The sequence below is a fragment of the Mobula hypostoma genome, chromosome 4 (assembly GCF_963921235.1).
Source record: "Mobula hypostoma chromosome 4, sMobHyp1.1, whole genome shotgun sequence".
NCBI classification, from domain to species: Eukaryota; Metazoa; Chordata; class Chondrichthyes; order Myliobatiformes; family Myliobatidae; genus Mobula; species Mobula hypostoma.
The window spans coordinates 16,653,689-16,681,333 of NC_086100.1; the positions used below are offsets into that span (position 1 = coordinate 16,653,689).

Sequence of the window (27,645 nt, forward strand, 5' to 3'; positions counted from 1 at the left end):
AGCAAATTTGTAGATGGTATTTGAGCTATGCCTAGCCACACAGCCATGTGTACAGAGAGAGTAGAGTAATGGGCTAAGCACACACCCCTGAGGTGCACCAGTGTTGATTGTCAGCAAGGAGGAGATGTTATCACCAATCCGCACAGACTGCGGTCTTCCGGTTAGGAAGTCAAGAATCCAATTGCAGGGAGAGATACAGAGACCCAGGTCCTCAATCAGGATTGTGGGAATGATGGTATTAATGAATGACAGTTAAACGTTAGAACCCCAAAGCCCCCCCCCCAGCTCCCCACTCCCACACACAAGCAGCAGCAAGGCAGTGACCCTCCCCCCCACCTGCAAAAAAGTATTGACGCCCCCACCAAGCACTAAAGTGTGCAGCAAAGCAGTATACCAAAGACTACTCGTTCACCCGGTAATTCGACATACCACAGGCTCTCTCTCTCTCCCCCTAATAAGAGAAAAAGAGATGTCCCCATTTCACAGCAAGAGAGGAGACATAATATTGCCAGCAGGACAACGACCCAAAGCACACTGCCAGAGCAACCATGGAGTGGCTTCAAATGAAGGAAACTGATGTCCTTAAGTGACACAGCTAGAGTCCTGGCGCTAACACGATCGAACAACTCTGGCAAGACCTGTGAGAGGATGTTCAACTAAGTGCTGAGCAAAGGAGGTTGAATACTTTTGAAATGCTGCCATTTCACCTTTTGAATTTTTAGTTTTTCATGCTTTTCCCCTGTTTTTTGGACTCCACTGTAAAAAAAAATGGAGCTTGTGACTCAGAAACAAAAATTCTCAGCTAAAATGATCAAAATCCCTGCTTGTAATATTTATGTGAACAGAGTTCGGGACGGAACACTTTTGCAAGGCACCGTACAACTTCCTACTCCACTATGAAGACTCTTCAAGGGATGCATACCCTGAAGAATTTCAATCTTTTCTTTGACATGAGTTCATTGAGACCCTCTCCAACTGCTCCCGCTCTGTGACCTCTGCTGCACTGTGACTCTTTGACCATGTACTCACCCAAATCCACTCTTGTCCTCCTACTACCCCCCCTCACCTTTTTATTCCAGCATCTTCCCTTTTCCTTTCTAGTCCTGATGAAGGGTCTCAGCCTGAAACAGTGACTGTTTATTCTTTTCCACAGACTCTGCCTGAGCTACCCAAGTTCCTCCAGCATTTTTTGTGTGTTGTTTTGCTGCAGAATCTCTTGTGTTTTAATTACAATGTTTTTTTTCAGTTTTGGTTTCTTATTATTGTCACATATACCAAGATAGAGTGAAAAGCTTGTCTTGCATACCATTCATACAGATCAGATGATTACACAGTGCATTGAGCTAGTAATGGGTAAAACAATAGTGATGAAGAATATGGTCTCACTGCTACAGAAATGCAGGCAGGTGAACAATAAAGTGCTTGATTACCTGACTGGCAGACCACAGTACATGTGCTTGCAACACTGTGTGTCCGACTGAGTGATCAGCAGCACTGGAGCTCCACAGGGGACTGTCTTGTCTCCCTTTCTCTTCATCATTTACACCTCGGACTTCAACTACTGCACAGAGTCTCGTCATCTTCAGAAGTTTTCGGATGACTCTGCCATAGTTGGATACATCAGTAAGGGAGATGAGGCTGAGTACAGGGCTACAGTAGGAAACTTTGTCACATGGTGCGAGCAGAATTATCTGCAGCTTAATGTGAAAAAGACTAAGGAGCTGGTGGTAGACCTGAGGAGAGCTAAGATACCGGTGACCACTGTTTCCATCCAGGGGGTCAGTGTGGACATGGTGGAGGATTACAAATACCTGGGGATACGAATAGACAATAAACTGGACTGGTCAAAGAACACTGAGGCTGTCTACAAGAAGGGTCAGAGCCGTCTCTATTTCCTGAGGAGGCTGAGGTCCTTTAACATCTGCTGGACGATGCTGAGGATGTTCTACGAGTCTGTGGTGGCCAGTGCAATCATGTTTGCTGTTTTGTGCTGGGGCAGCAGGCTGAGGGTAGCAGACACCAACAGAATCAACAAACTCATTTGTAAGACCAGTGATGTTGTGGGGATGGAACTGGACTCTCTCACGGTGGTGTCTGAGAAGAGGATGCTGTCCAATTTGCATGCCATCTTGGACAATGTCTCCCATCCACTACATAATGTACTGGTTGGGCACAGGATTACATTCAGCCAGAGACTCATTCCACCGAGATGCAACACAGAGCGTCATTGGAAGTCATTCCTGCCTCTGGCCATCAAACTTTACAACTCCTCCCTTGGAGGGCCAGACACCCTGAGTCAATAGGCTGGTCCTGGACTTATTTCCTGGCATAATTTGCATATTACTATTTAACTATTTATGGTTTTATTACTATTTAATTATTTATGGTGCAACTGTAACGAAAACCAGTTTCCCCTGGGATCAATAAAGTATGACTACTACTACTACTAAGATCATACAAGGTAGATTGTGAGGTCAAGAATCTATCTTATCATTCAAGGGGGTAAATTCTGAGAGACAGAGAATTTAGATTCATAGGAGTAAACAATTAAATAGAAGCAGTGTTGGAGCTGGATTTGGCACGTGATGAGAAGAGAGGCTAACTCCAGCATCAATACAGGACTTCATTGGACCCCAGAACGTCGGAGGAAACGGAGGAGACCAAAGACAACTTGGCACTGCGCCGTGGAGGCAGAAATGAGGATCCTGAACCACACCTGGTACATAATACAGAAGATGGCTAAGGACAGACAGAGATGGAAGACGTTAATTGCTGCCCTAAACGTCAGCGGGGTAACGGGCAGTTAAGTAAGTAAGTGAGTGATCTACAGGAATGATCCGGCACCATGCTGCAAACTTTAAAATGTATTTAGACAGATGCATGGATCGGAAAGGTTTCTGGGCGAAACAGAGACAAAGGGGATGTGTTCAGGTGGACAATCTGGTCAGTATGAACGAGTTGGGCCGATGGGTCTGTTTCCATGCCATGGAACCCGCTAAATGTCATTACCTAGCCACGCTCTCAAGACCCGCCCTTCTTGCTTAGTTAAAAGAAAGTACGCGCTTTGTACTTCTTGCTTGTTTTGGACCCACTGTCTTTGGAAATTTCTTGTGCAAAGACTACCGGTAGCTGTGCGGCGTTTGCAACGCGAATATATTGCCCAATACCCTACCTATCAGACATCACCCTCAGAAACATTAACGCCCAAACTGGGATCTTGGTGGTACCTTCTGTTTTGTTGCGAAATGAACGTTTCCAGATGTTTCGTACAATGACTGCAGGGTTGTCACTGGCGCCAGTGGTGCAAGAGCAAAGCGTATGATGAGTCCAGTGTCATAAGTTTACACGTCGCAGTCTGAAAATTCCTCTGGATAATAACGAGACTAAACTGCAGCTATGGCCGTATGAATGACACCCTGCAGCCGGTTTCACTGAGAATAACTGGAATCCTTAAGTGCAGGTAAAACCACTACTTACATCGCCACTTGATAATAAAAAAAACACCTTAAACATACTTTAGCCCGGCTCTCCTGATACAGTATATGGGCACTCAGTACTGGGTTGGGGAGGGGGAGCGTATCTCTCGGAGCATCTACTGCTACGCTGTTCCTATGTCTCGCCACGATGGGCATTTGCAGGTACAGGTAGCGGGCAGTCGTGAGCTCTGCCAGGGACGATTGCCTGCTTCTCTTCTGGGGATACATACGTGCCCGGGTATCCTTGGAGAGGGAGCATGCTGTCACCATGGGTACAGAGGGGGATTTCCGGAAACGGTGCCCTCCCCCAGAAATGAATGTTTTATGGACAGTAATAATCATGTTTTTATTTGTATTTGTTCACCTTGTAAATATTTAATGTTTGTATTTTGTGTATATTTGTGCGAATAAACTTTTTGTATTTGGGGAAAAAAAACTTTAAACCTGATTTCGTGGATTGCGTTTCCAGTGCATCGTTCACAAGTTAGCATGTGAGAAATCTACTCACTGTAACTTGATAGTTCAAATTATAAACGTGTGAATCGAAAACAGAATAGCTATAAATAAATGAACGTGTTCGGTCACAGTTAACCAGCAAATGCTTCGTTAATGGGTCCGTAAAAGTACGATCAGGGATTATCACCTGAAATTTGTTTTCGGGATAAAGGATAGTTTGATGCAAAGACGTGTGTGTGCGTTGGGGCGGGGAGGGGGGTGTCTGTGTGTGTGTGAGAGAGTGTGTGTGTGTCTGAAAGAGAAAGAGAGAGAGAGAGAAAGAGAGAGAGAGGAGAGAGAGTGTGTGTACAGATAATTTGAGTGTGTGCGAGAGGGGACGAGAGAGAATCGGAGTGCGTGTTTGGAAAGTTTATTTTAGTTTGGAAAGGTTGAACATGTATAGACGTGCCTGGGAATATGTGTGAGGCTGTAAGAAAAGATGTATGGATGTGTCAGTGTGCATGTTACACTGTATGAGAATATGCTCAAGGGTGTGCGCGATAGGGTGTGTGAGAGAGAACGAGCTTGTGTACAGAACAGGGCGTAGATGTGGATATGTATGGGGTTAAGTGGGATCCGGGATCAGCCATGATGGAATGGCGGAGCAGACTCGATGGGCTGAATGGCCTAATTCTGCTCCTACGTCTTATGGTCTTATGCGCGAGAGCATATTTTCCCGTATGAGTATGGGAATGAGACTACGTGCTCGAGAGGAAGAAAATGCATTAGTGCGTCTGACTGAGAAAGCAGACCAGTGTGTGAGGTTCATATTGTGTGTGCAGACTATGCAAATGTGTGAGATTGTGTGTGTGAGATTGAGCTCGTGGGTATGACATTGTGTGACTGCAAATGTGTGAGAATGTGACCTGCAGAGTGGACGCATATTGTATCTGTGAGAATGTGAGCAAAGTGGGCGGCGTGTAAGGAGGTTTTGTTCACTCCGCGTGTGTGTGTGTGTGTGTGTGTTTGTGTGCATCTGTGTGTCTATGTGTGTATCTGCGTGTGTGTTTATCTGTGTTTCCTGTGCGTCCGCGCGCTTGTGTGTTTTTTGGGAATGTGCACGCGAAAGAGCGGACTGACAAAAACAGTCGCTTGTCAAAAGTTCCACAACACCGTTTCGGTATCTAAAGCTGAGGGAACAGGTCCGAAAGAGAAAGAGGGTGGGATTCGGGGCGAATGCAAACGCAAGCGGGATATACAGGCCTTCAGACCTTCCCCGACAAAGAAATCCCAATGAGTGTCAACATTTAGAGAACCTTGTGAAAAATATTCAATAAAAGTTATGGGGGGGGGGCGGAACAGAACGCTGACTGAACCGGTTGAGAGGCTGAAACAGCAAGAGAGATTCTGTAGCTTGCTTTATAAAGCGGGGGTTTACTGCGTGCTGGCATGAACTGGAGAATACCCTCCCCTTCTCCCTCTCTCCCACGCCGCAGACTCCCCAGTGCACTGAGGGAGGGTTCTGCTGTCTATGGAAGTCTGTGCTGCACCAAACGTCTATGAACGTCTTGTAATAAAGCACTAAAGAAATTCTAACCGACCTATTGAAATATGAAAGTACTTTCGACAAACAGGTGCCCGTGGTATCCGCGCTAAACACTGGTCTTTGCGGATTCTGGCTACCAGGAAGCTGTAAGTGCTTTAAACTTTACCTGTTGCCGTTATCCCTTTTGCATTTGAGTGTACATTTATTTTAAGTAGGGATTGAATGCGTAGGCTTCTCGGGAGAAACTGAAAGGTAGTCTGACAGCACATCAGCTTGAAGCAATTGACGAAAAGAGCCAAATTAAAAGGCATACACTCGCTTCATTTTAGTGAAGAGCTGTCCGCCAAGCACAACGGAGAAATGACTTGGGCTATTGGCGGTCTTCTGGTAACTGCAGGTTAAAATTGTTATCAAATTCTTAGATGTCGGTATACAGTTATGATCTGTAATGCTTTGTAACGAACTGTCCTCAGGGGAGAGCACAACCTCGTCCAGGGAAGACTTCTAGATTGTACCTGGTAATCCACGTGCATTTTGCCGGAACGCTTCACCCACCGAAGGAACAATAAATGCAACAAGGCAAGTCGCTCTGTTAGCCTTTGTGCGCTGTCTTTCATTGATCCGATTCTTTTTATTTATTGTGAATGGCGGCAAGAAAACCAATCTCAGAGTAGTATATGGTGGCATAGAGTGTATGTATTTGATAATAAATTTACTTTGAACTTTTGAACTTCGTAGTCAATAAAATACGGTTGTTTTAAGGGAGTTCTCATTTTGAGTATCTAAGTTACCGAGTATCTGTGTAGAGAGGAGACTGGGTATGAGTTGCATTTGAAGAACGTGCAACTTTCTTTCGTGATAGTGTTTGATTTGTTTAAAGTCATTTTGCTCTCAGTTAGAATAGTCTAATAGTATTCAAAGTTTTAATAAGACTTTTTAAAATATTTGATGGTTGACGGCAGCCGCGAGATCTCCTCAGCTGCATAGAGTCAAACGCGCGAGCTGGCAGGGACACACAAGAGTGGGCGTCCAGACCGAGCACCAAGTCGTTAGGTCACAGACTCAGCACCCAACGTCTTCGGCTATTGGCAGGACGGCTCCGGACTCTGTGTAAAATAACGTGGCCAGCAATCTTCCTTCTAATTGGCCTGTTGAGCGCTTTTAAGCCCGCATTGCCCCCCCCCCCGTCAACTTTAAAGCGGAATTCACGGGGGGGGGTGTTTCATCTGCACACTACGTAATGTAAACACATATAATCTGAGGAAAGACATCCTTGCCATAGAGGGAGTACAAAGAAGGTTCACCAGATTGATTCTTGGGATGGCAGGACTTTCATATGAAGAAAGACTGGATGAACTGGGCTTGTACTCGTTGGAATTTAGAAGATTGAGGGGGGATCTGATTGAAACGTATAAGATCCTAAAGGGATTGGACAGGCTAGATGCAGGAAGATTGTTCCCGATGTTGGGGAAGTCCAGAACGAGGGGCCACAGTTTGAGGATAGAGGGGAAGCCTTTTAGGACTGAGATTAGGAAAAACTTCTTCACACAGAGAGTGGTGAATCTGTGGAATTCTCTGCAACAGGAAACAGTTGAGGCCAGTTCATTGGCTATATTTAAGAGGGAGTTAGATATGGCCCTTGTGGCTACGGGGATCAGGGGGTATGGAGGGAAGGCTGGTGCAGGGTTCTGAGTTGGATGATCAGCCATGATCATAATAAATGGCGGTGCAGGCTGGAAGGGCCAAATGGCCTACTCCTGCACCTATTTTCTATGTTTCTATGTTTCTATGTACATGAGGCAGATACATTAAGAGCATTTAAAAAAACTCTTAGATAGGCACACGGATGATAGAAAATGGAGGGCTATACAAGAGGTATGGTTAGAGGTTAAAAGTTCGGCACAACATCATGAGCCAAGGGGTCTTCACTGTGCTAAAATGTTCCAAACTCAGTAGCCACTTTATTAGGTATCTATTTACGCTTGTTTATTCGTTAAGTGCGTGTGGTATGGCATGGGCAACAATGGTCTTTCCATAATCATGAATGATCTTGAAAAATGCTTCCACAGAGGTGGTTTGCCATTGCCTTCTTCTGGGCAGAGTCTTTACAAGACGAGTGATCCCAGCCATTATCAAAACTCTTCAGAGGTTGTCTGCCTGGCATCAGTGATCGCATAATCTAGACTTGTGATACATGCCAGCTGCTCATTAATGCCAAGCATATGGCAGCAACTCAATGCATAAAAGCATGTAGACATGGTCAAGAGGTTCAGTTGTTGTTCGGACCAAACATCAGAATGAGGAAGAAATGCGATCTAAGTGACTTTGATCATGGAATGATTATTGGTGCCAGACAGGGTGGGGGTTTGAGTATCTCAGAAACTGCTGATCTCCTGGGATTTTCACACACAGTAAATCACACACTCTAAAGTTTACAGAGAGTGGTGTGAAAAACAAAAAGCATCAGTGAGCAGCAGTTCTGAGGGTGAAAACACCTTATTATTGAGAGAGGTCAGAGGAAAGTGGCCAGATCAGGTCAAGCTGACAGGAAGGCGACGGTAACTCAAATAACCACGTGTTACAACAGTGATGTGAAGAAGAGCTTCTCTGATTGCACAATATGTTGATCCGACACCTCCCTCCCCTTTCTAGATCTTTCTGTCTCTGTCTCTGGAGACAGCTTATCCACTGATGTCTAATATAAGCCTACTGACTCTCACAGCTATCTGGACTATTCCTCTTCTCACCCTGTCTCTTGCAAAAACGCCATCCCCTTCTCGCAATTCCATCGTCTCTGTCGCATCTGCTCTCAGGATGAGGCTTTTCATTCTAGGACGAGGGAGATGTCTTCCTTTTTTAAAGAAAGGGGCTTCCCTTCCTCCACTATCAACTCTGCTTTTAAACACATCTCCCCCATTTCACGTACATCTGCTCTCACTCCATCCTCCCACCACTCCACTAGGAATAGGGTTCCCCTGGTCCTCACCTACCACCCCACCAGCCTCCGGGTCCAACATATTATTCTCCGTAACTTCCGCCACCTCCAACGGGATCCCACCACTAAGCACATCTTTCCCTCCCCCCCTCTCTCTGCATTCCGCAGGGATCGCTCCCTACACAACTCCCTTGTCCATTCGTCCCCCCCCATCCCTCCCCACTGATCTCCTTCCTGGCACTTATCCGTGTAAGCGGAACAAGTGCTACACATGCCCTTACACTTCCTCCCTTACCACCATTCAGGGCCCCAAACAGTCCTTCCAGGTGAGGCATCACTTCACCTGTGAGTCGACTGGGGTGATATACTGTGTCCGGTGCTCCCGATGTGGCCTTTTATATATTGGTGAGACCCGACGCAGACTGGGAGACCGCTTTGCTGAACATCTACGCTCTGTCCGCCAGAGAAAGCAGGATCTCCCAGTGGCCACACATTTTAATTCCACATCCCATTCCCATTCTGACATGTCTATCCACGGCCTCCTCTACTGTAAAGATGAAGCCACACTCAGGTTGGAGGAACAACACCTTATATTTCGTCTGGGTAGCCTCCAACCTGATGGCATGAACACCGACTTCTCTAACTTCCGCTAAGGCCCCACCTCCCCCTCGTACCCCATCTGTTACTCATTTTTATGCACACATTCTTTCTCTCACTCTCCTTTTTCTCTGTCTGTCCCTCTGAATATACCTCTTGCCCATCCTCTGGGTCACCCCCCCCCTTGTCTTTCTTCCCGGACCTCCTGTCCCATGATCCTCTCGTATCCCCTTTTGCCTATCACCTGTCCAGCTCTCGGCTCCATCCCTCCCCCTCCTGTCTTCTCCTATCATTTTGCATCTCCCCCTCCCCCTCCAGCTTTCAAATCCCTTACTCACTCTTCCTTCAGTTAGTCCTGACGAAGGGTCTCGGCCTGAAACGTCGACTGTACCTCTTCCTATAGATGCTGCTTGGCCTGCTGCATTCACCAGCAACTTTGATGTATGTTGTATGTTGATCCTTGAAGTGGATGGGCTACAGCAGCAGAAGATCACAAACATACACTCAGTGGCCACTTTGTTAAGTTCAGGAGGTATATAATACCGTGGCCACTATGGGTATGAATATAAAATGAGGTCTTCTTGCAATGAACAGAACAATTTTGTAGATAAGAGGGAATGTGAATATTAGAATCTGGCCCAACAAACAAGATGCTGGAAGAATTTGACATGCCAGTCTCCATCCGTGGGGAGGAAGTGGCAATGGACAGTCAGGTTTTCTGTTTGAGACCCTTCATCTGCACTGAAAAATAGAGTGGATACAGTTAGTATAAAGAGGGGCAGGAAGAGCTGGCAAGTGATAGATGGATCCAGCTGAGGAGGGGGTGATAGGGAGATGGAGGAGGAGAGAGTGGAGGTAGCGATAGATGCCGACAGGTGATATATTCATTGAAATATCTTGGCTGTCAAAAACAAAAATTACATGTTTGCATTTTCAGATCACTCTCGGAATCTGGTCCATTGACAGGAAACTTCCGGCATGTAACTGCTTTTCACAGGGCGATTCTCCCAAGCTGCTGAGAGAGGATGAAGCCAGTCCATGGGCGATGCCTCTTGCCTGCCTCTTGGCATGGGAAACTGCTGGTGATCCTGGCAGCCTTCACCTGGTGTTGGCGCTTCTGCCTGTCCTGTCCCAAGCCATGTGCCTGTTATGTACCCACGGAGATCCACTGCACCTTCAGATATCTCAACACCATCCCAGCAAACATCCAACCTCAGGTGGAACGCATCAATTTGGGGTTAGTCTCAATCATGTTGCCTTTAGTAATGTTTGGTTGGATGATGCTAGGCAGGCACTAAGATACCTGTTTTTCTCGCAGTTACAATAACCTGATGAAATTAACAAGTGGCAGCTTCACTGGCTTGAAAAGTCTTGAATTGCTGATGCTTCACAGTAACAAGATTGAAGAGATACCGGACAATGCATTCAAAGATCTGCAGTCCCTGCAGGTAGGCTTTCCCAGTGTTAGAAATTCCTGTTCATTCTTGGCATGCTAGCAAGGCTGACACCCTTCCTAATTTAGCTATAACAAGAAGTTGGACAGACTTTCTTTGTTTTCCCTGGAGTGTGGGAGACTGAGGGAAGATTCAATAAAGACCACACTTGGAATATTGTGAGCAGTTTTGGACCCCTTATCTAAGAAAGGATGTGCTGGCATTGGAGTGGGTCCAGAGGAGGTTTACAAGAATAATCCTGGGAATGAAAGGGTTAATGTATGAGCAATGTTTGATGGCTCTGGAACTGTGCTGACTGGAGTTCAGAAGAATGAAGGGAGGTCTCCATGAAACCTATCGAATATTGAAATCCCAAGATAGAGTGAACGTGGAGAGACGTTACATCACATGGCAAAGTGGACCAGAGGGCACAGCCTCGGATTAACCACTACTGCACTATAAATACAGTAATTTTTTATTGCATAGTCCTTTTTGAATGTAGAGAAATGAATTCAGAATAAATTTATACTGATTTGGCAAATTAAATTTTCTTTCATTCGTTCATGCCACAGTTCTTGTCCGTGCTCACTGCCCTCTGCACTTCTTCATTGAATCGGTGAAACAGCCAGCAGAATCAAAGACCCACCAACCCCCAGACATTCTCTTCTCTTTCCCACCCCCACATCACGAGCCGCAAGATGAAAAAAACTAAAAGCATGTATCTCAAGCTCAGTTACAGCTTCTATCCCGTGGTCATAAGACTATTGAACAGTCCCGTTATATGATAAGATAGACTTCTGATCTCACAATCTACCACAATATGACCTTGTTCCTTACCATCTACCATCTACCTGAACTGTACTTCCTCTGTACCTATTGCACTTTATTCTACATTATTATAGCCTTGTTCCTTATTGTCTGCCTGCACCACACTTTCCCTGTAACTATAACACTTTATTCTGCACCCTGTTATTGTTTTACATAGTTCTTCTTCTTCTTGGTCCCTTAGCTCCCAGTAGGGCATAGGCCATTGATGACCTCCTATCTCCATTGTCCAAAGTCGGTGGTCTGATTGCAGTTCATCAATGTTTCGGTAATCCAGTGTATCCACTGTACATGGGATCAGCCTCTGCAGCTTCACCAGAGACCTGTTGTCCAACGTCTCATGATGGGGACGTAGGGTTGGACTTTGAGAGGCGCTACATAGTACTGCCTCAATGAATTGATCTATATTAACACTAAGCAAGACAAATTTTTACTGTACCTTGGTACACATGATTAAATAAAATAATTTACCAATTCATCAACTTGGGCTGAGAGGATTACTAAGTTATTAGAGAGCCTGAAATCAATTATCAGCTCGTCTGCATAATATTTCCTTTCAACAGGAGGGGCTAGATGGGACGCTATGTATTCTGGTATTGTGGTTCCCATTACTGAATCTAGTTTTCATGCAAGATATACTTAATTAACCACATCTATATTCCCCAGCTGATGCAGTAAAATTTGAAGTTTATTTCTTGAGTTATTCCAATCTTTGATTTCTAGTCACTATTCCTAGCAAAATGTTTTATCAGCATTCCATAAGAAGTGTTAGATGAAAATGGATTTCATGGAAACCTAATTAACATTGAAAAGCCTAGACAGAGTGGATATGGATAGAATGTTTCTTAATGTTTCCTGTAGTGAGTGGGGAGTCTAGGACCAGAAGGCACAGCCTCAAAATAGAAGGACTCCCTTTATAACAGAGATGAGAAGCAATTTCTTTAGTCCGAGTTTGGTGAATCTGTGGAATTCATTGCCATAGGCAACTGTGGAGGCCAAGTCATTTGGTATTTTTAAAGCAGAAGTTGATAGATTTTTGATTAGAAAGGGCATCAAGGGTTACGTGGAGAAGGCTGGAGAATAGGGTTGAGAGGAAAAATAAATCAGCCATAATAGAAGGGTGGAGAAAACATGATGGGCCGAATGGTCTAATTCTGTTCCTATGTCTTATGCATTTGGTTCACTGCTTATTTACTACCTGCATACTTCTTACAGACATGAGGTTGACAAATTCATTGCTGGTTGTCATTGGAGATGCACATAGCAAGATATGTGAAGAACTTAAAGGGCCAGTTGTAACTGTGATACTCAAGTTGTTTGGATTCACAGCATAGAACAGGCCCTTTGGCCCAATTGGCCCCTGCTAACCACGTTTTCCATCTAAGCCAGTCTCATCTGCCTGCAATTGGCCCATAAACCTTTCCTGCCCATGTACCTGTCAAAATACTTTATTAATATTGTTAATGTATCTATCTGAATCACTTCCTCTGGCAAATATATAATATCTAAGTGTTGCTATTTAGCAAATAATCATAGGTTAATGCTATTCCTCAGTTTGAAACAGAGTAGCTAATCGCTCATCAATTCCCTGCAAATAACGCACCATTATTTACACCATACCTCTGTCGCCCATTCACCCAGCTGTTTATCAGCATTATTAACGTTATATCTGCATCGCCCATTCACCCAGCTGTTTATCACCATTATTAACATTATACCTCTATTGCCCATTCACCCAGCTGTTTATCACCATTATTAACATTATACCTCTATTGCCCATTCACCCAGCTGTTTATCACCATTGTTACATTATACCCCCATCACCCATTCACCAAGCTGTTTATCAGCATTATTAACATTATATCTCTGTCACCCATTCACCCAGCTGTTATATCACCATTAACATCATATCTCCATCGCCCATTCACCCAGCTGTTTATCACCATTATTAACATATCTCTCCATCACCCATTCACCCAGCTGTTATATCACCCTTTTTAACATTATACCCCGACCACCTATTCACCCAGCTATTTATCACCATTATTAACATATCTCTCCATCGGCCATTCACCCAGCTGTTATATCAGCCATTGTCAACATTATTACTCCATCCCCATTCATCCAGCTGTTATAAATTAGTATATAAACTCAGAATGTCAGAGGCCTTGAAGTATTTTATTGCCCTGTGCTCTCAAGCTATTCCATCTGATTACAATAGCAGGAACAAAATCACAAACCACAATGAAAGTACTTAATCGACAATATAGAGTATATGTCACCACTGCTTTGTCATTTGTAGGTACCATAGAACATAGAACAGCACAGCACAGTACAGGCTCTTCAGCCATAAGGTTGTCCCAGCCCTGTAACCTACTCCAAGATCAACCTAACCCTACACTCCCACATACCCCTCCATTTTTCTTTCATCTAAGAGTTCCTTAAAAGTCCCTAATGAACCCGCCTCTAGCACCACCCCAGCAGCACATTCCATCATTCCATGCACCCACCACTCTCTGTGTAAAAACAAACTACCTCTGACATCACCCCGATACTTTCCTCCCAACGCCTTATAGTTATCCTTTTTATATTTCCATCCTGGGAAAAAGAAGTCTCTGCTGTCTACTTGATCTACTCCTCTATCAAGTCGCCTCTCACCCTCCTTTGCTCCAAAGAGAAAAGACCTAGCTTGCTCAAACTATCCTCACAAGAAATGCTCTCTGATCCAGCCAGAATCCTGGTGAATCCTAGCACCCGCTCTAAAGCTTCCACCCTCTTCCTATAATGAGGCGATGCAGAACTAAGCACAATGCTCCAAGTGTGGTCTTACCTGAGTTTTATAGAGCTACAACTTTATCTCATGGCTCCTGAACTCAATCCCCTCAATTAATGAAGGCCAACACACCACTCTCCAGTCCGGCTGAAGAGTTTTGGGTCAAAACGTTGACTGTACTCTTTTCCATAGATGCTGCTGGCCTGCTGAGTTCCTCCAGCATTTTGTGTGTGTGGCCAACACACCATACGCCTTCTTAACCACCTTATGATCTTGTGCTGCAACTTAGAGGGATCTATGCACGTGCACCCCAAGATTGCTCTCCACTGCTAACAACTGTAACAACTTTATCTGTTGCCTTTAAAGGTTCTGAAGATGAGCTACAACAAGGTGAAAGCATTGAATCGTGAGACTTTTCGTGGTCTTCGCAATATGGTACGGTTATACATGGATCACAACAAAATTGAATTCATAAACCCCGAGGCATTCTACGGGCTCACTTCATTGAAACTGCTCCACTTGGAAGGAAATGTGCTTCAGGAACTGCACCGAGATACATTTGTTACATTTCGCTTCAGCCAGATCTTCAAAGTTTCTTCAATCAAGCACCTTTACCTGTCAGACAACGCGTTAACATCAATTCCAAGTGACCTCCTGTCTTACATCTCAGACATTGAAAGTATCTACCTAAATGGCAACAAATGGTTTTGTGACTGTAAATTGAAGTGGTTAGCTGAACTCAATGAAAAGCAACCAGGTATAGTCATGCATTAATCTTACCTGTTGGTATTTACTACAAGATAAGCACTTTGCTGCACCGCATATTCAGGTGATACACAAATCCATGTACAAAATGTCTCCTTACAAACATACACTGGAATTGAACTCCAAACTCTGGGACCATCCAAGCAGTGATAATGTCGCCCTAACCACTATGCTACCATGATACCCCAATTAATAGCATCAGAAGCACATATGGCTGATAAGAAAGAAAAAAAGCTAAAAATAGAGCAAGAGAGCCTTTTGTATATTTGAATTTAATGATATTATGGAATTTGTCTGTATGCCCATAATTCAGACCTTCATATTCTAGGTATAGCCTGTATCATACTAGACCTTACTTACTTACTGCCTATAACACCTCTGGTGTTTGGGGCAGCAATGAAGATCTCCATCTCTGTCTGTATAGAATGATCCTTCATTGCTGTTTCTGTAACAAATTTTTTTGAGCAGTCAGGGTTGCTAGCCCTGAGCTGAACCCCCAAACCTGGAGGACCGGTGGACCACTCTTAGTTTAGCCTCTACCCTTTGACCTGTTTGGTATGGATGACATTTCTAGCCAAAGCACTGGCACTGATTCCAGCCGACCTAGCTCTCAGGGTCACAGAGTCATGCAAGTCTCCAAACCCTATGACAAAGTGTGGTCCTCTTGGAAGATATTAGACCTAGTGGAAAGAAATTCAACTTGGAAGTTAGCAACAATGAGAAAGATCAGTTTGACCACTGTTATACAGCTTACCCAAGACCTATTCCCACCCAGTTAAAATGGACCAATCCTATACCTCACATCTTACATTAGGTCATACAGAATCAGGTTTAATATCACTGGCATATGTTGCAAATGTTTCAAATTGTAACTCAGCTAATTCAACAACATTCAACAACTATGATAATATTTTTGATAATATATTTACTTTGAACTTTTATCTAACCTAATGTTCTGTCCCTCTCTCCCACTGTCTTCTTAAGACTTTTTAGACCTTCAAAATTTAACTGCTGTCTATATAGACAAGCTAAAGTTATTTGGAGTTTTAACTGTGTTTTGGTGAAAAGAGTTTCAAAATTAGTTATGTTACAACATGAAGGCTCAGGAAAATTGCCCAGAAAACTGAAATACAAGCAATACTCTCAGAAAAATTAGTTTTAATTCACCTCTGGATGTTGGCTTTCCAGAAATGTCAGATTGTGATGATGATGCTCTCTTGAACCAGCACAGTTCTGATGATACTCCTCACACAGTCTGTTAGAGGGAGTCATTAAATTTAAACCTAGTAAGGATTGAAGAGTTACCATACCCTGTGGCCACTATATTAGATGCATCTCTACACCTGCTCATTAACACAAATATCTAAGTTGCCAATCAATGCATAAAGGCAGCAACTCAATGCATAAAAGCATGTAGACAGGGTCAAGAGATTCAGTTGCTGTTCAAACTGTGCATCAGAAATGGGAGGAAATGTGATCTAAGTGGCTTTGACCGTGGAAAGATTGCTGGTGCCAGGTGGGGTGGTTTGAGTATCTCAGGAACTGCTGATATACTGGGATTTTCACATACAGCAGTCTCTAGAGTTTACAGAGAATGGTGTGAGAAACAAAAAAATTCACTGAGTAACAGTTCTGTAGACAAAAATGCCGTGTTAATGCGAAAGGACAGAGGAGAATGGCCAGACTGGTTCAAGCTGACAGTAACTCAAATAACCATATGTTATAACAGTAGTGTGCAGAAGAGCATCTCTGAATGCTCAGGACGTCAAACCTTGAAGTGAGTGGGCTACAGTAGCAGGAGATCATGAGCATACACTCAGTGGCCAGTTTTTTTAGGTATAGCAGATACCTAATTGAGTGACCACTGAGGGTATAGTGCTTGTTCTGTTGTGGCACTGGCCAAAAACAAAATGTTGTGACTTTTGTAACAGAGTGGCAGACTGGAAAGTAAAATAAGGACGATCTTTTAGAGTTCATAATAATAAGTTAAATTACTACATGTGTTTGGCAATACACCAACAAATAGTTGTCTGGATAGATAGAGTAATTAAAATGTTATTAAGCTTTTGAGTGAGAGACAGTGAAAGGAACGGAGTACACAAACAAAAATCTGCAATTCACTGGCAGGAAAAGAAGTCAGCAATGCCTTCAGGCTTATAGTTCTATGCAAAAATCTTAGATATATATACACACACACACACACACACACACACACACACACACATACACACACACACACACACACACATATATACACACACACACACACACACACATACACACACACACACATACACACACACACACACATACACACGCATACACACACACACATACACACACACACACACACATATACACACACACACACATACACAAACATACACACACACACACACACACACATACACACACACACACACATATACACACACACACACACACACACATACACACACACACACACACACACACACACACACATACACACACACATATATATATATATATATATACATAGATATAGATAGATAGATAGATAGATATAGATATAGCAAGGGTTCCTAAGACTTTTGCACAGTACTGTAGTAATTTTCAGTATTGCACTGCACTGCTGATGCAAAACAAACACACATTTCATGACATGTGAGTGATGATAAACCTGATTCTGATGTGGGTCTCTATTGTAGACTGAGAGTGGGAAGGGGGCAGGGAGAGGGGAATCATGGTTGGGAAAAGGGGAAGAGAGAGGGGAAGGAGCGGGAAGTACCAGAGAGACATTCTGCAATGATCAATAAACCAATTGTTTAGAATCAAATGACCTCACCTGATGCCTCAGGGCTGGGCGTGTCTGTGCACATGCCACCACACACCCCTGGCTCACCTTCTCTGCCACCAGTCCCACACCCCTCCCATGGTGCTGCACCCTTGCCAATCCCAACATCCTTTGCTCCCACCAAATTCGCTCTCTGCTCCTCTTTGACAAATACAGTACTGTGTGCAAAAAGTCTTAGGCAGCCTGGCACGCGCGCTCTCTCTCTCTCTCTCTCTCTCTCTCTCTCTCTCTCTCTCTATATATATATATATATATATATATATATGTATATATATATATGTGTGTGTGTGTGTGTGTGTGTGTCTAAGACTTATGCACAGTGCTGTACATCCATGCAAAGAGGGTGGATGAGGAGGGGTTGGAGAGTTGGTGAGAGCTGGGGAGGGGAATTAACTTCTTCCAACCTATAAATAAGCAGAGTGAAATAAGAAGCAAACCAGCCCAGAAATCTGCGACGTGTCACCCCAGATCACAACAGAATGATGTCAGAGTAGATACAGTCATAAACATTGAGGGATTATAAACAGCAACGTGTTAAGTTGAAGGTATGATAGTTGGTTCAGGACATACCCTTCCTGTAAACATACATAAAGTGGTTATTTTTCATAGTTAGGTCTTGAAACTTAATTCATCATTAACTGTGCACGAATATCAAGTGACAATAATTCATGCCTTTCTTTAAAAAGTTGCTTATTTTCTAAAGCAACATACACAAGATGCTGGAGGAACTCAGCAGGTCAAGCAGCATCCAAGGCCACCCTCAGGAGGGAGGAGCAACACCTTATATTCTGTCTGGACAGCCTCCAACCCGATGGCATGAATGTCAAATTCTGCTTCCAGTAAAAAAAATCTCCCCCCTTCTATTCCTCATTCTGACTTTTTACCTTTTCTTACTGCCTATCACCTCCCCCGGGTCCTCTCCTCCTTCCCTTTCTCCTATAGTCCACTCTCCTCTCCTAAACCAGATCCCTTCCTCTCCAGCCCTTTACCTTTCCTATCCTTCTGGCTTCACCTATCACCTTCTAACTATCCTCCTTTCCCTCCTCCACCTTCTTAATTAGTTGTCTTCCCTCTTCCTTTCCAGTGCTGAACAAGGTTCTCAGCCTGAAACGGCGACTTTATTCATTTTCAAAGATGCTGCCCAACCTGCTGAGTTCCTCCAGCATCTTGTGTGTGTTGCTTTGGATTTCCAGCATCTGCAGAATTTCTCATGTTTAGTAATTCTTTCCTAATTTTGTCTTTGAGTTTTCACAAAGATGAAAGGACTGCTCAGTGAATTGGTCACATGGGTGTAATCGGGCAGCCGGGGGTCATTGGAAGGGAAGGAGTTGTCACCGTGCTGTATCTCTGAACAACAAATAAAGAAGTCCCCTCTCTGGATACCAATCTAGTAACTTAAGCAGAATGCTACTATAGCCCCAAAGGATTAATTTCATGGTTAGCTATACTGCAATTTCAAATTTTATTATACGCAGTATAGGGCACGCAGAACTAATTTAACTGTGAAAGGAACCAAAATGATATCAAAACTCCTTTTCAGGTTGTGTGAAGGGTTGTAGAATTTCAGATTAAGGTGCACCTTACTCATTTAATCAATTGATTAAATAAATTCCAGCAAGGCAATTTTGGCAAATAATAAAGTACTCAAAAATCTTTTGAAAATAAGATGAGGGCAATCTAAAATTCCCTCCACTGTCATGGATCTCATAGATTTGGTTTCTACGTCAGAATATGTGACAGGCAACATCGCACAGATACTTAATTTGGAATTATTTGCTTAACAGTGAAATTGTGAAAAACTTATGGCAATGGTTCATTATGAGTTGCTTGTTAAATGTACTAAGCCTGAATTTCCCAGGATAACACTTGGTGGCATCTTTTTGCAGGACTGCTTAAGTGCAAACGAGACCGCAACGACCCTAGTGGTCAGATATGTCCCCTGTGTACGAACCCAAGTATCTCCAAGGGCAAGGATATATTACAGCTGCCATCCTCAGCGTTTGTTTGCACACCCCCGAAGATCCAGTCTCCACTGAAGATCCGAAAGAGTGTCTTGGAAGAAGAGGGGGACTATGCCGTCGTTCATGCCCAGGACTTTGTGGTTCCACTGGGTCAAATGAGTTTGAACATGAGCGACCAGTCGGGGAACAGGTGTGAAATAACGTGCAATGTTCACAGACCTTTAAGCACTCCAGGGGTGACCCTGGATCCAAAGGAAGACTACGTGCTGCTAAACACATCCTTATCTACCTTCCTAGTTTGTTACATTGATTACGAGAAGATCCAACGTCTATGGGGCATCCTGGCAATGTATGCGGACTTGCCACTGAAGCTCGGGAGGGACAGGCTGCTGAGTAAGACACCTTCCATGAGCTACCTTTACAAGCAAGCCTCAGCCGTGGATATGCACATTTATACCGGTGTCCAGGCAGAGATCAGAGCTGACCACGCATGGCTATTGCAAAGCGAAATCACTCTGCAGATGGATAGGAGCAGGACAACTCTCAACGTCTTGCAGGTCAAATATCAGGTGGGCATCCAGGTGACCCTGCAGGACTTGGAAGTTAAGCCGGGGAAAGGCAGCTGGGTGATGATCAAGAGAGCGGGGAGTGCGAGGACGGAGCATTTTATAGTGATGGGTGGGACCGTGGAGTTGGAGTGTCAGGCCTTTGGTGACCCCAAGCCTATCAATGAATGGATACTTCCAGATGGCAGCAAAATCCGAGCCCCCTACAGCAGTGAGGACAGTCGGATTTCAGTCAGTGCAGATGGCCAGTTCAGATTGAGGGTTGCCAACCTTTATGACACTGGCATCTATCACTGCATAGGAACTAACTACCAAGATGCAGACGTCGTGAGCTTTAGGGTTACAATATTGGACCCCAATGTTGCGGAGAAGGTTCTAAATGGACCTTCCCTTTCTAAATCCACTGGTGAGTCGATACATTTCCCATGCAAAGCCTCGGGAATCCCAAATGCATCTGTACGATGGGTTCTTCCCGACCATAGAGTTTTAGATCACGCCACTGCGAGTCGGGTAATCATGCCGAACGGGACGTTAAGCTTAAGGAAACTCAAGGTTAGGGACAGCGGCTTTTACAGGTGTGTGGCTTCAAACCGTTACGGGGTGGATGTTCTAGCACTGCAGATGACGGTTACTGGCCCCTCCATTGCCTCCGGGAAAGAGAGCTCTGGAAGTTATGACTCATTAGAGGAGGGCAAAGGGTCAGGGGAGATTGAGGAAAAGCTCTTGGGGTCTGAAGATGCGGACTGGTTAACCACCAAGAACACACCAGAGCCCGAACTGGATCACTCTGGCACACCAGAGACTGGAACACATGCACCAACCACTGCGCCACCAATCGTCATACCCAGGAGAAGGATGGGTGGCTTCAGAACTCGCTGGTGGGCAAACCACAGGATCTTGAAGCAGCCCAGAAGGAGGGTGGACCCCCAGAGCTGGGCAGAGTACCTGGCGAAGGCCAGGAAGACCGTTGTGGCAAAGGCAGCCACGCAAGTGTGGATGACCGCTAAACCTCAGGGGATTACCCCGGCTACTCGAGAGGAAAGCGAAACATCGGGAGATGAGGCGGGGAACCCGGAGGAGGAGGAGTTTATAATAGTCAGCACCCTCCGGCCATGGGAGGTTATAACCACTTGGGTATCTCCTGGATTAAGAGCAAAGGTTGCCCACACGGATGAAGCTCCAGCGGGTGCACAATCTCCAATGCAGGTCCAACATATCGAGCCGGAAGACAAGGTCACAATGTCCCCTGAGCAAAAGGTTCTTACAGACCCCAGCCTGCGTTCCATGGCAATAGATTCACTCTACATAGGAAAACCCACTCAATCGGTCAATGCAGAAGAGCAGCTGACATTTCCAAATGATCTACCGGGCTCCCACATTGTGGCAGCACCAACACCAACTACATTGGCGACTGATGCACCAGAGGAGGTAGACCATATCGTCTTTAAGGATGGGGCCGTGACCACACAATGTTCTCCTGCTCACACTATGACCATCACCACAGATTTCGAACGATTCCTTCTCAAGAACACCCAGAAGACCACCATCTCTCCAAGCCTCTTGCTCCCCACAATGGTTACACAGGAGATCCACATTCTAAAGGAATCCACCACTGACACCTTAGTTTCCAAACCAGGGAGGATGGGAAGAAGAAGGAAGTTGTCATTTAGGAGGCGGTTCAGCCGACCAGGGGTAAGGAGACACAGAGTGAGACCTGGGCAGCGGAGAACCTCGGATTCTGCACTGACACAGTCACAACACACTTCCTCTGTCACAGAGGTCCCAAAAAGACCCCCACTTCCATTGCCCGTACCAACACAGACCAAGGTTGGATTAGCATGGATCCAACAACCTGGAGGTCCAGTGGATCTGCCTTTTGAGAAAAACTCCCAAAGTGCAAGTACTCAGGAAGTGACACCGACCTACAGGGGGGATCGTTGGCTCCAGATGACCAATCCTGACAGCAGAACAAGAACCCTCACTTCTAAAATCACAACGCAGAGCACTCCAAGTGCTAGACTGACTCCTACCAAGCTGGTCAGAAAGCGACCGACAGAAAGACCATCCCAAACTAGCTTCTCTTCAAATGCTCCAACCACTGTGCAGCCTACTAGCAAACGTCTTATAGTAGTCCATGGGAAATTTCCATGGGATCAGTTTTTTGGGGTAAACAGGCAAAAGGACAATCTCCAAAGTCTTGGTAAAGTCTTGCAAGGTGCCTGGAGTACAAATGCTACTCACGGGGCAGTCGCTCTCACAAAGCCCACTCTCTGGAGCGTAGGAACCTCTGTGCCAACAACAGACCCAGTTCGACTTCTCCCCTCCACCGTGCCTGACCCAGTGACCACCACCAAGCCAACCATGCTGCCCTCCGTTACTTCCACCAGTGATGTTGTAAGCCCCACCCTCCCAACCATGGTTGGAACTGTGCCAGTCATGATCAAGACTCTCCTTACCACGTCGACCTCCACCCAGCCAGCTCTGACTACGAGAAGAATTTTCTTCCGACGCAGGAGGCCAGGAAGACCCTTTGGCAGAACAAGGAACCATGTGAACTCGTCATGGCCTGGAATGGGTCGAACCCGGTCAATGGAGAGCAGGAATAGGCGGCCGACACAAAACAGGATGGTGTTGTCTCCAACCATCACGGTGACCAGTAAAGTGTCTCTCCCAGTTGCTGTTGAGATGAATGGGAATCCTGTGCCAAGTCCAGCTGCATCCAGGAGTCAGTATGATTCAAAGCTGTTGGCTCCACCCGGCAGTAACTCTCCTAGTCAGCCCATTGCAACCATCCCAGCCACCCTTCCATCACACACCACTACACCCCAAAAGTTCATAACCACAGTGAGCGTACCAGCCACCACCACAAAGGCAAATAGCCTGCCTAGGATCAGAAATAGGTATCCCCCTAAGCTGATGACAACCACCATCCCTGCTACCCAAACACATAGCATTTCCACAGCTATTACCCCAAATCCTGAACCAAGGGTGCACCCTACAACTGTGATGGCATCCTCTGCTCACTCTCTCACCACCCTCCAACCAACTTCCAGGACTAACCCTAGATTCCAAATCACCTTGCACAAGTTTGACGGGCAGCGGCCTCCCTTACGCTCCAAGTTCAGGGCGAACAGGCCACGCTGGGAAAAATCCCGCGGCTGGCTCTTTGGGACGGGTCAAGCGGTCACCCCACGGAGTTTGACAGAAGCGTCTGCGGAGTACAGAGCAACCACATCTAACCCTAAAGCAGACCTTAAAAGCAACATAGAGGACAAAGACAACAGGGAGGATCTGTCCAGCGAATCCGACCCTTCATCGCCCAATTTTATCCCTGTGGACCCGGAGCTTGGAAAGCGGCCCTCAAAACCAAGAATAAACCGTGAGATGGCAGCCAGTCTCACAGTGTTGGCTGATTCGGAGGCATTCATACCATGTGAGGCAACTGGAGATCCGCACCCCACCATCCGATGGACGAAAATCTCCACTGGTAAGCTTCTTGAATGACTTGATGGCATAGTAGGTTAGAGGTGAATTGTTCTGAGTAACTTGCATAACTTTCTGAGAAACACCAAGTGATTGAATGAATGAACAGAGAAGTGCGTGAATGAGTGGTGGGAAAAAAATCAGTGACCGATTGCTCTTGAATTGTTGGGGTTAGTCCATTGGAAACGTCCAACAGAGGGTGCTATGGTAGTGGAGCAGTTAGCGCAATGCTACTACAGCTCAGGGCATTTGAGTTCAAAGTTCAATTCCAGCGTCATCTGTTAGGAGTTTTTTTACATTCTCCCCTCGAATAATGTGGGTTTCCTCCAGGTGCTCCAGTTTCCTCCCACAGTCCAAAGACGAACCAGTTCATAGGTTAATTGGTCATTGTAAATTGCCCCGTGGACATGAGGCCCTCCACTGGCCAGGGTCAACCATGGGTATTGCATCCTGGTTATCTGCGTGATGCAAGCTGGTACGCAAGGCCAAGCAGTACAATATGGAGAGCATGGTGTTGCCATGTAGCGGACTCCCCACTCTCCACGCAGCTGATGAATCCAAATGAACGGCAGAGACTGATGCAGTTTGGCACCCGGTGGCTTCGCAGGAGTTGCCAGTCAGCATTCAGCTCAATGTTAGGCTGTCTTAGGGACCCCAGCTCTGGATTTTTCCCTTGGGGTTTATTCCTGAAGCCTGGGTACAGCTGCAAGACAACTGAGGTTTGAGACCAGAGTTTTCCTTCTCCTAAAAGAACTGTCAACCACGGCTGACAAGCCGCATCTGCCCGAAGCAACAGGTTTAAAGGTGCAGGTAACCTGCCTTTTCCCCTTCTTCTGTCAGTAGAGACGGTTCCACTGGGCTTAGCAGATAAATCACATGTGAAGGCCAGAAGCTGGACCTGGTTAGAGGCCGATTAATAGGTAGTGGGAGCTTATCCCCTCTAACTCCCCCGACCAGGACAACCTTAAGGAACCTGTTCTGTGATTAGGCCAGTGTTAAATCGGTGTGTTACAGGGCAGTGTGGCTCACTGGGCTGAAAGAGCCTGTTCTGCGCAACATCTTTAAATAAATAAACTTTATGTAACATGCTCTCACTCAATCGGAGCAACTTATTTAATCAATCGCACATTTCGATCATTCGTATCACTAGTATCACCTCACTCACTGCTTGTTTGATTCACTCATTGGTTCAATTGTTCTCCCTTTCTTGAGTCACTCTCTCACTCATTCATTCATTTCCTGACTCATTCATATATTTACTGAGTTATGCATGCGTTACCTCACTTATTCATTCACTTCTTAACTTATCCTTCTATTACTGCACTCATTCATCCATGTCCCCTCTTGCTCATACACTTCCACACTCATTCTATCACTTGTCCATTCACGTCCTAGAACATAGAACAGTACAGCACAGGAACACAATGTTGTACTGCACCAACTAAATCAGTAATCAAATGGCCAACTAAACTCCAACCTGATGGCATGAACATCGACTTCTCTAATTTCTGCTAAGGCCCCACCTCCCCTTCGTACCCCATCTGTTACTTATTTTTATGCACACATTCTTTCTCTCACTCTCCTTTTTCTCCCTCTGTCCCTCTGAATATACCTCTTGCCCATCCTCTGGGTCCCCCCCCCACCTCCTTGTCTTTCTTCCCGGACCTCCTGTCCCATGATCCTCTCGTATCCCCTTTTGCCTATCACCTGTCAGCTCTCGGCTCCATCCCTCCCCCTCCTGTCTTCTCCTATCATTTTGGATCTCCCCCTCCCCCTCCAACTTTCAAATCCCTTACTCACTCTTCCTTCAGTTAGTCCTGACGAAGGGTCTCGGCCTGAAACGTCGACTGCACCTCTTCCTACAGATGCTGCCTGGCCTGCTGCGTTCACCAGCAACTTTGATGTGTGTTGCTTGAATTTCCAGCATCTGCAGAATTCCCGTTGTTTGCGGCCAACTAACCTAATCCTTTCTGTCTGCACAATGTCCTCACTCATTCACTCATTTGCGAACATTCTTTCATCCATGTCTCAGTTCATTCATGCATTTATTTACACATTCACACCACTTCACTCATTCCATTTACTCACTTACTTGTTTTTACCTACTGGTTTATTCACTCATATTCACATGTTAATCTATTTGTGCAGTCACAATCAGATTATTCAACAATTGGATATATCCATTCATTCTGAAGCATTTAGCGAAACATGCATCACTTTGGGATGAATCCTACCATGCAGAATGACATTGCCATTTGTGAGAAGTTATCGAAATGTAACAGATAGAAACAATCCGCTCAGAAATCACTTGAAATCCAGTGTTGTGAGATGCCACTCCAGGGAAAGCCTTGTCATGTCTCCTAGGGTTGGTCTCACATTACGTACAGCTTTAGTGAATCTGCTGAGCTCGGTTGAAAGGTTCGCTATGGTCCCAATGTTTATTCGAATCCACTGAACCTTCATATGTGCATTGAGAAGTTCAATAGTACTTTCTCTTATGATACTGAGACCAGTGGTAGAGTTGATTTGCATTAGCCATAGATTTCTTACATAGAACATAGAAGAACACAGCACACTTCAGGCACCTCAGTCCTCAATGTGCCTAGTCTGAGATCAATACAATCCTTCCCTCTTATATAACGCTCCATTTTTAAAAATATCATCCACGTGCTTATCTAAGAGTTCCTTAAATTTCCAAAATGTATCAGCCTCTACCACCATCCCTGGCAGGATGTTCCATCCACTCATCACTCTGCGTAAAAGCAAAATCAACATCTCTCCTATACTTCCCTCCTATTACTTGTTACCACTGGATTGCAATCCAGGCTTGCACTCGCCCAGCTGTGAATTACTTTCTCCATTTACAATAGGTAAGGCATAGGTCATTTACACTGGGGGACTACAAGCCCTTTGTAGCAATGAACTGACTTCCCTTATCAAATTTCTTCAACCATTTCTTTTCGAGGGTTATGACTCACAAACAATCTGCTAGAGAAACTCAGTGACTCGAGTGCCATCTGTGGGAGGAAAGAAATAGTTACAGTGTCTGTCGGTCCTGATTCACGATTTCGACCAAAAACAACAGTTCCTTCCCCCCAGATTTACTTTATTATTTAAAGATCCAGTTTCAGAATAGGCCCCTCTGACCCTACAAGCTACACCACCCACATCACGCTGGAGGAACTCAGCAGGTCGGGCAGCATCCATGGAAACGATCAGTCAATGTTTCCGGCCGGAACCCTTCGTCCTGATGTTTCCACGGATGCTGCCCGACCTGCTGAGTTCCTCCAGCGTGTTGTGAGTGTTGCTTTGACCCCAGCATCTGCAGAGTATTTTGTGTTTACGAAGCTACACCACCCAGCAGCCCAGCTATTTAATACTAGCCTAATCATGGAACAATTTACAATGACCAATTAACCTATTAACTGGTACGTATTTGGACTCTGGGGGAAAACGAAGCATCTATTCTCATGGAAGAACTTGCATACTTCTTACAGACAGCATCAGAACTGAACTCCTAATTCTGATGCATCGAGCTGTAATAACATCACGCTAACCGCTCCACTACTATGGCATCCAGATACCATTTGACCCACCGAGTTCTTCAGGCAGATTGTTTGTTGCTCCAGATTCCAGTATCTTCAGTCCCCTGCGTCTCCTTATGACTCACCCTATCTGGACTGATTACTTGTAATGAATTCTGTTCTTTATCAGAGGTTGCATTTATCAAATAGGGACTTCCCTGAAACTTAAATAGGTCATTGATTATGGGAATCTTGATTCATTTTGATGTCTCGCAGCTTTACTGCACACACGTTAGTTTTTTTTACTGTAATATATATATAAACCTTTGAGGCACTGAACATTTTTCCTGATTACATGCTTTCTACCGATTTGAAAATCACAAGCACACAGATGCTCCCCAAACATTCCTGAAGCTTATGTTAGTCAAAACACAGTACCCATATGTGCAGTATGCAGCTACATCATTGTAAAAACTTGACATTTTCTATA

At 45.0% G+C, this 27,645-nt stretch overlaps 1 protein-coding gene across 4 annotated transcripts in view; it reads left to right on the top strand.

Moving 5' to 3' along the window:
* The first annotated feature begins 3,218 nt into the window (after positions 1 to 3,218).
* The window catches only part of igsf10 (immunoglobulin superfamily, member 10), a 41,842-nt gene continuing 17,415 nt past the window's right edge, over positions 3,219 to 27,645 (top strand). For 2 of the 4 annotated variants that reach the window (XM_063045333.1, XM_063045336.1), the window contains exons 1-6: positions 5,311 to 5,603; positions 5,931 to 6,036; positions 9,927 to 10,226; positions 10,308 to 10,437; positions 14,387 to 14,777; positions 19,508 to 23,635. In XM_063045333.1, the coding sequence (XP_062901403.1) occupies positions 10,015 to 10,226; positions 10,308 to 10,437; positions 14,387 to 14,777; positions 19,508 to 23,635 (4,861 nt within the window). In that variant the 5' untranslated portion in view covers positions 5,311 to 5,603; positions 5,931 to 6,036; positions 9,927 to 10,014. Of the gene's footprint in view, positions 3,461 to 5,310; positions 5,604 to 5,792; positions 5,845 to 5,930; positions 6,037 to 9,926; positions 10,227 to 10,307; positions 10,438 to 14,386; positions 14,778 to 19,507; positions 23,636 to 27,645 lie in introns of those variants that run through there. The other 2 variants (XM_063045334.1, XM_063045335.1) reach the window with 2 other exon arrangements.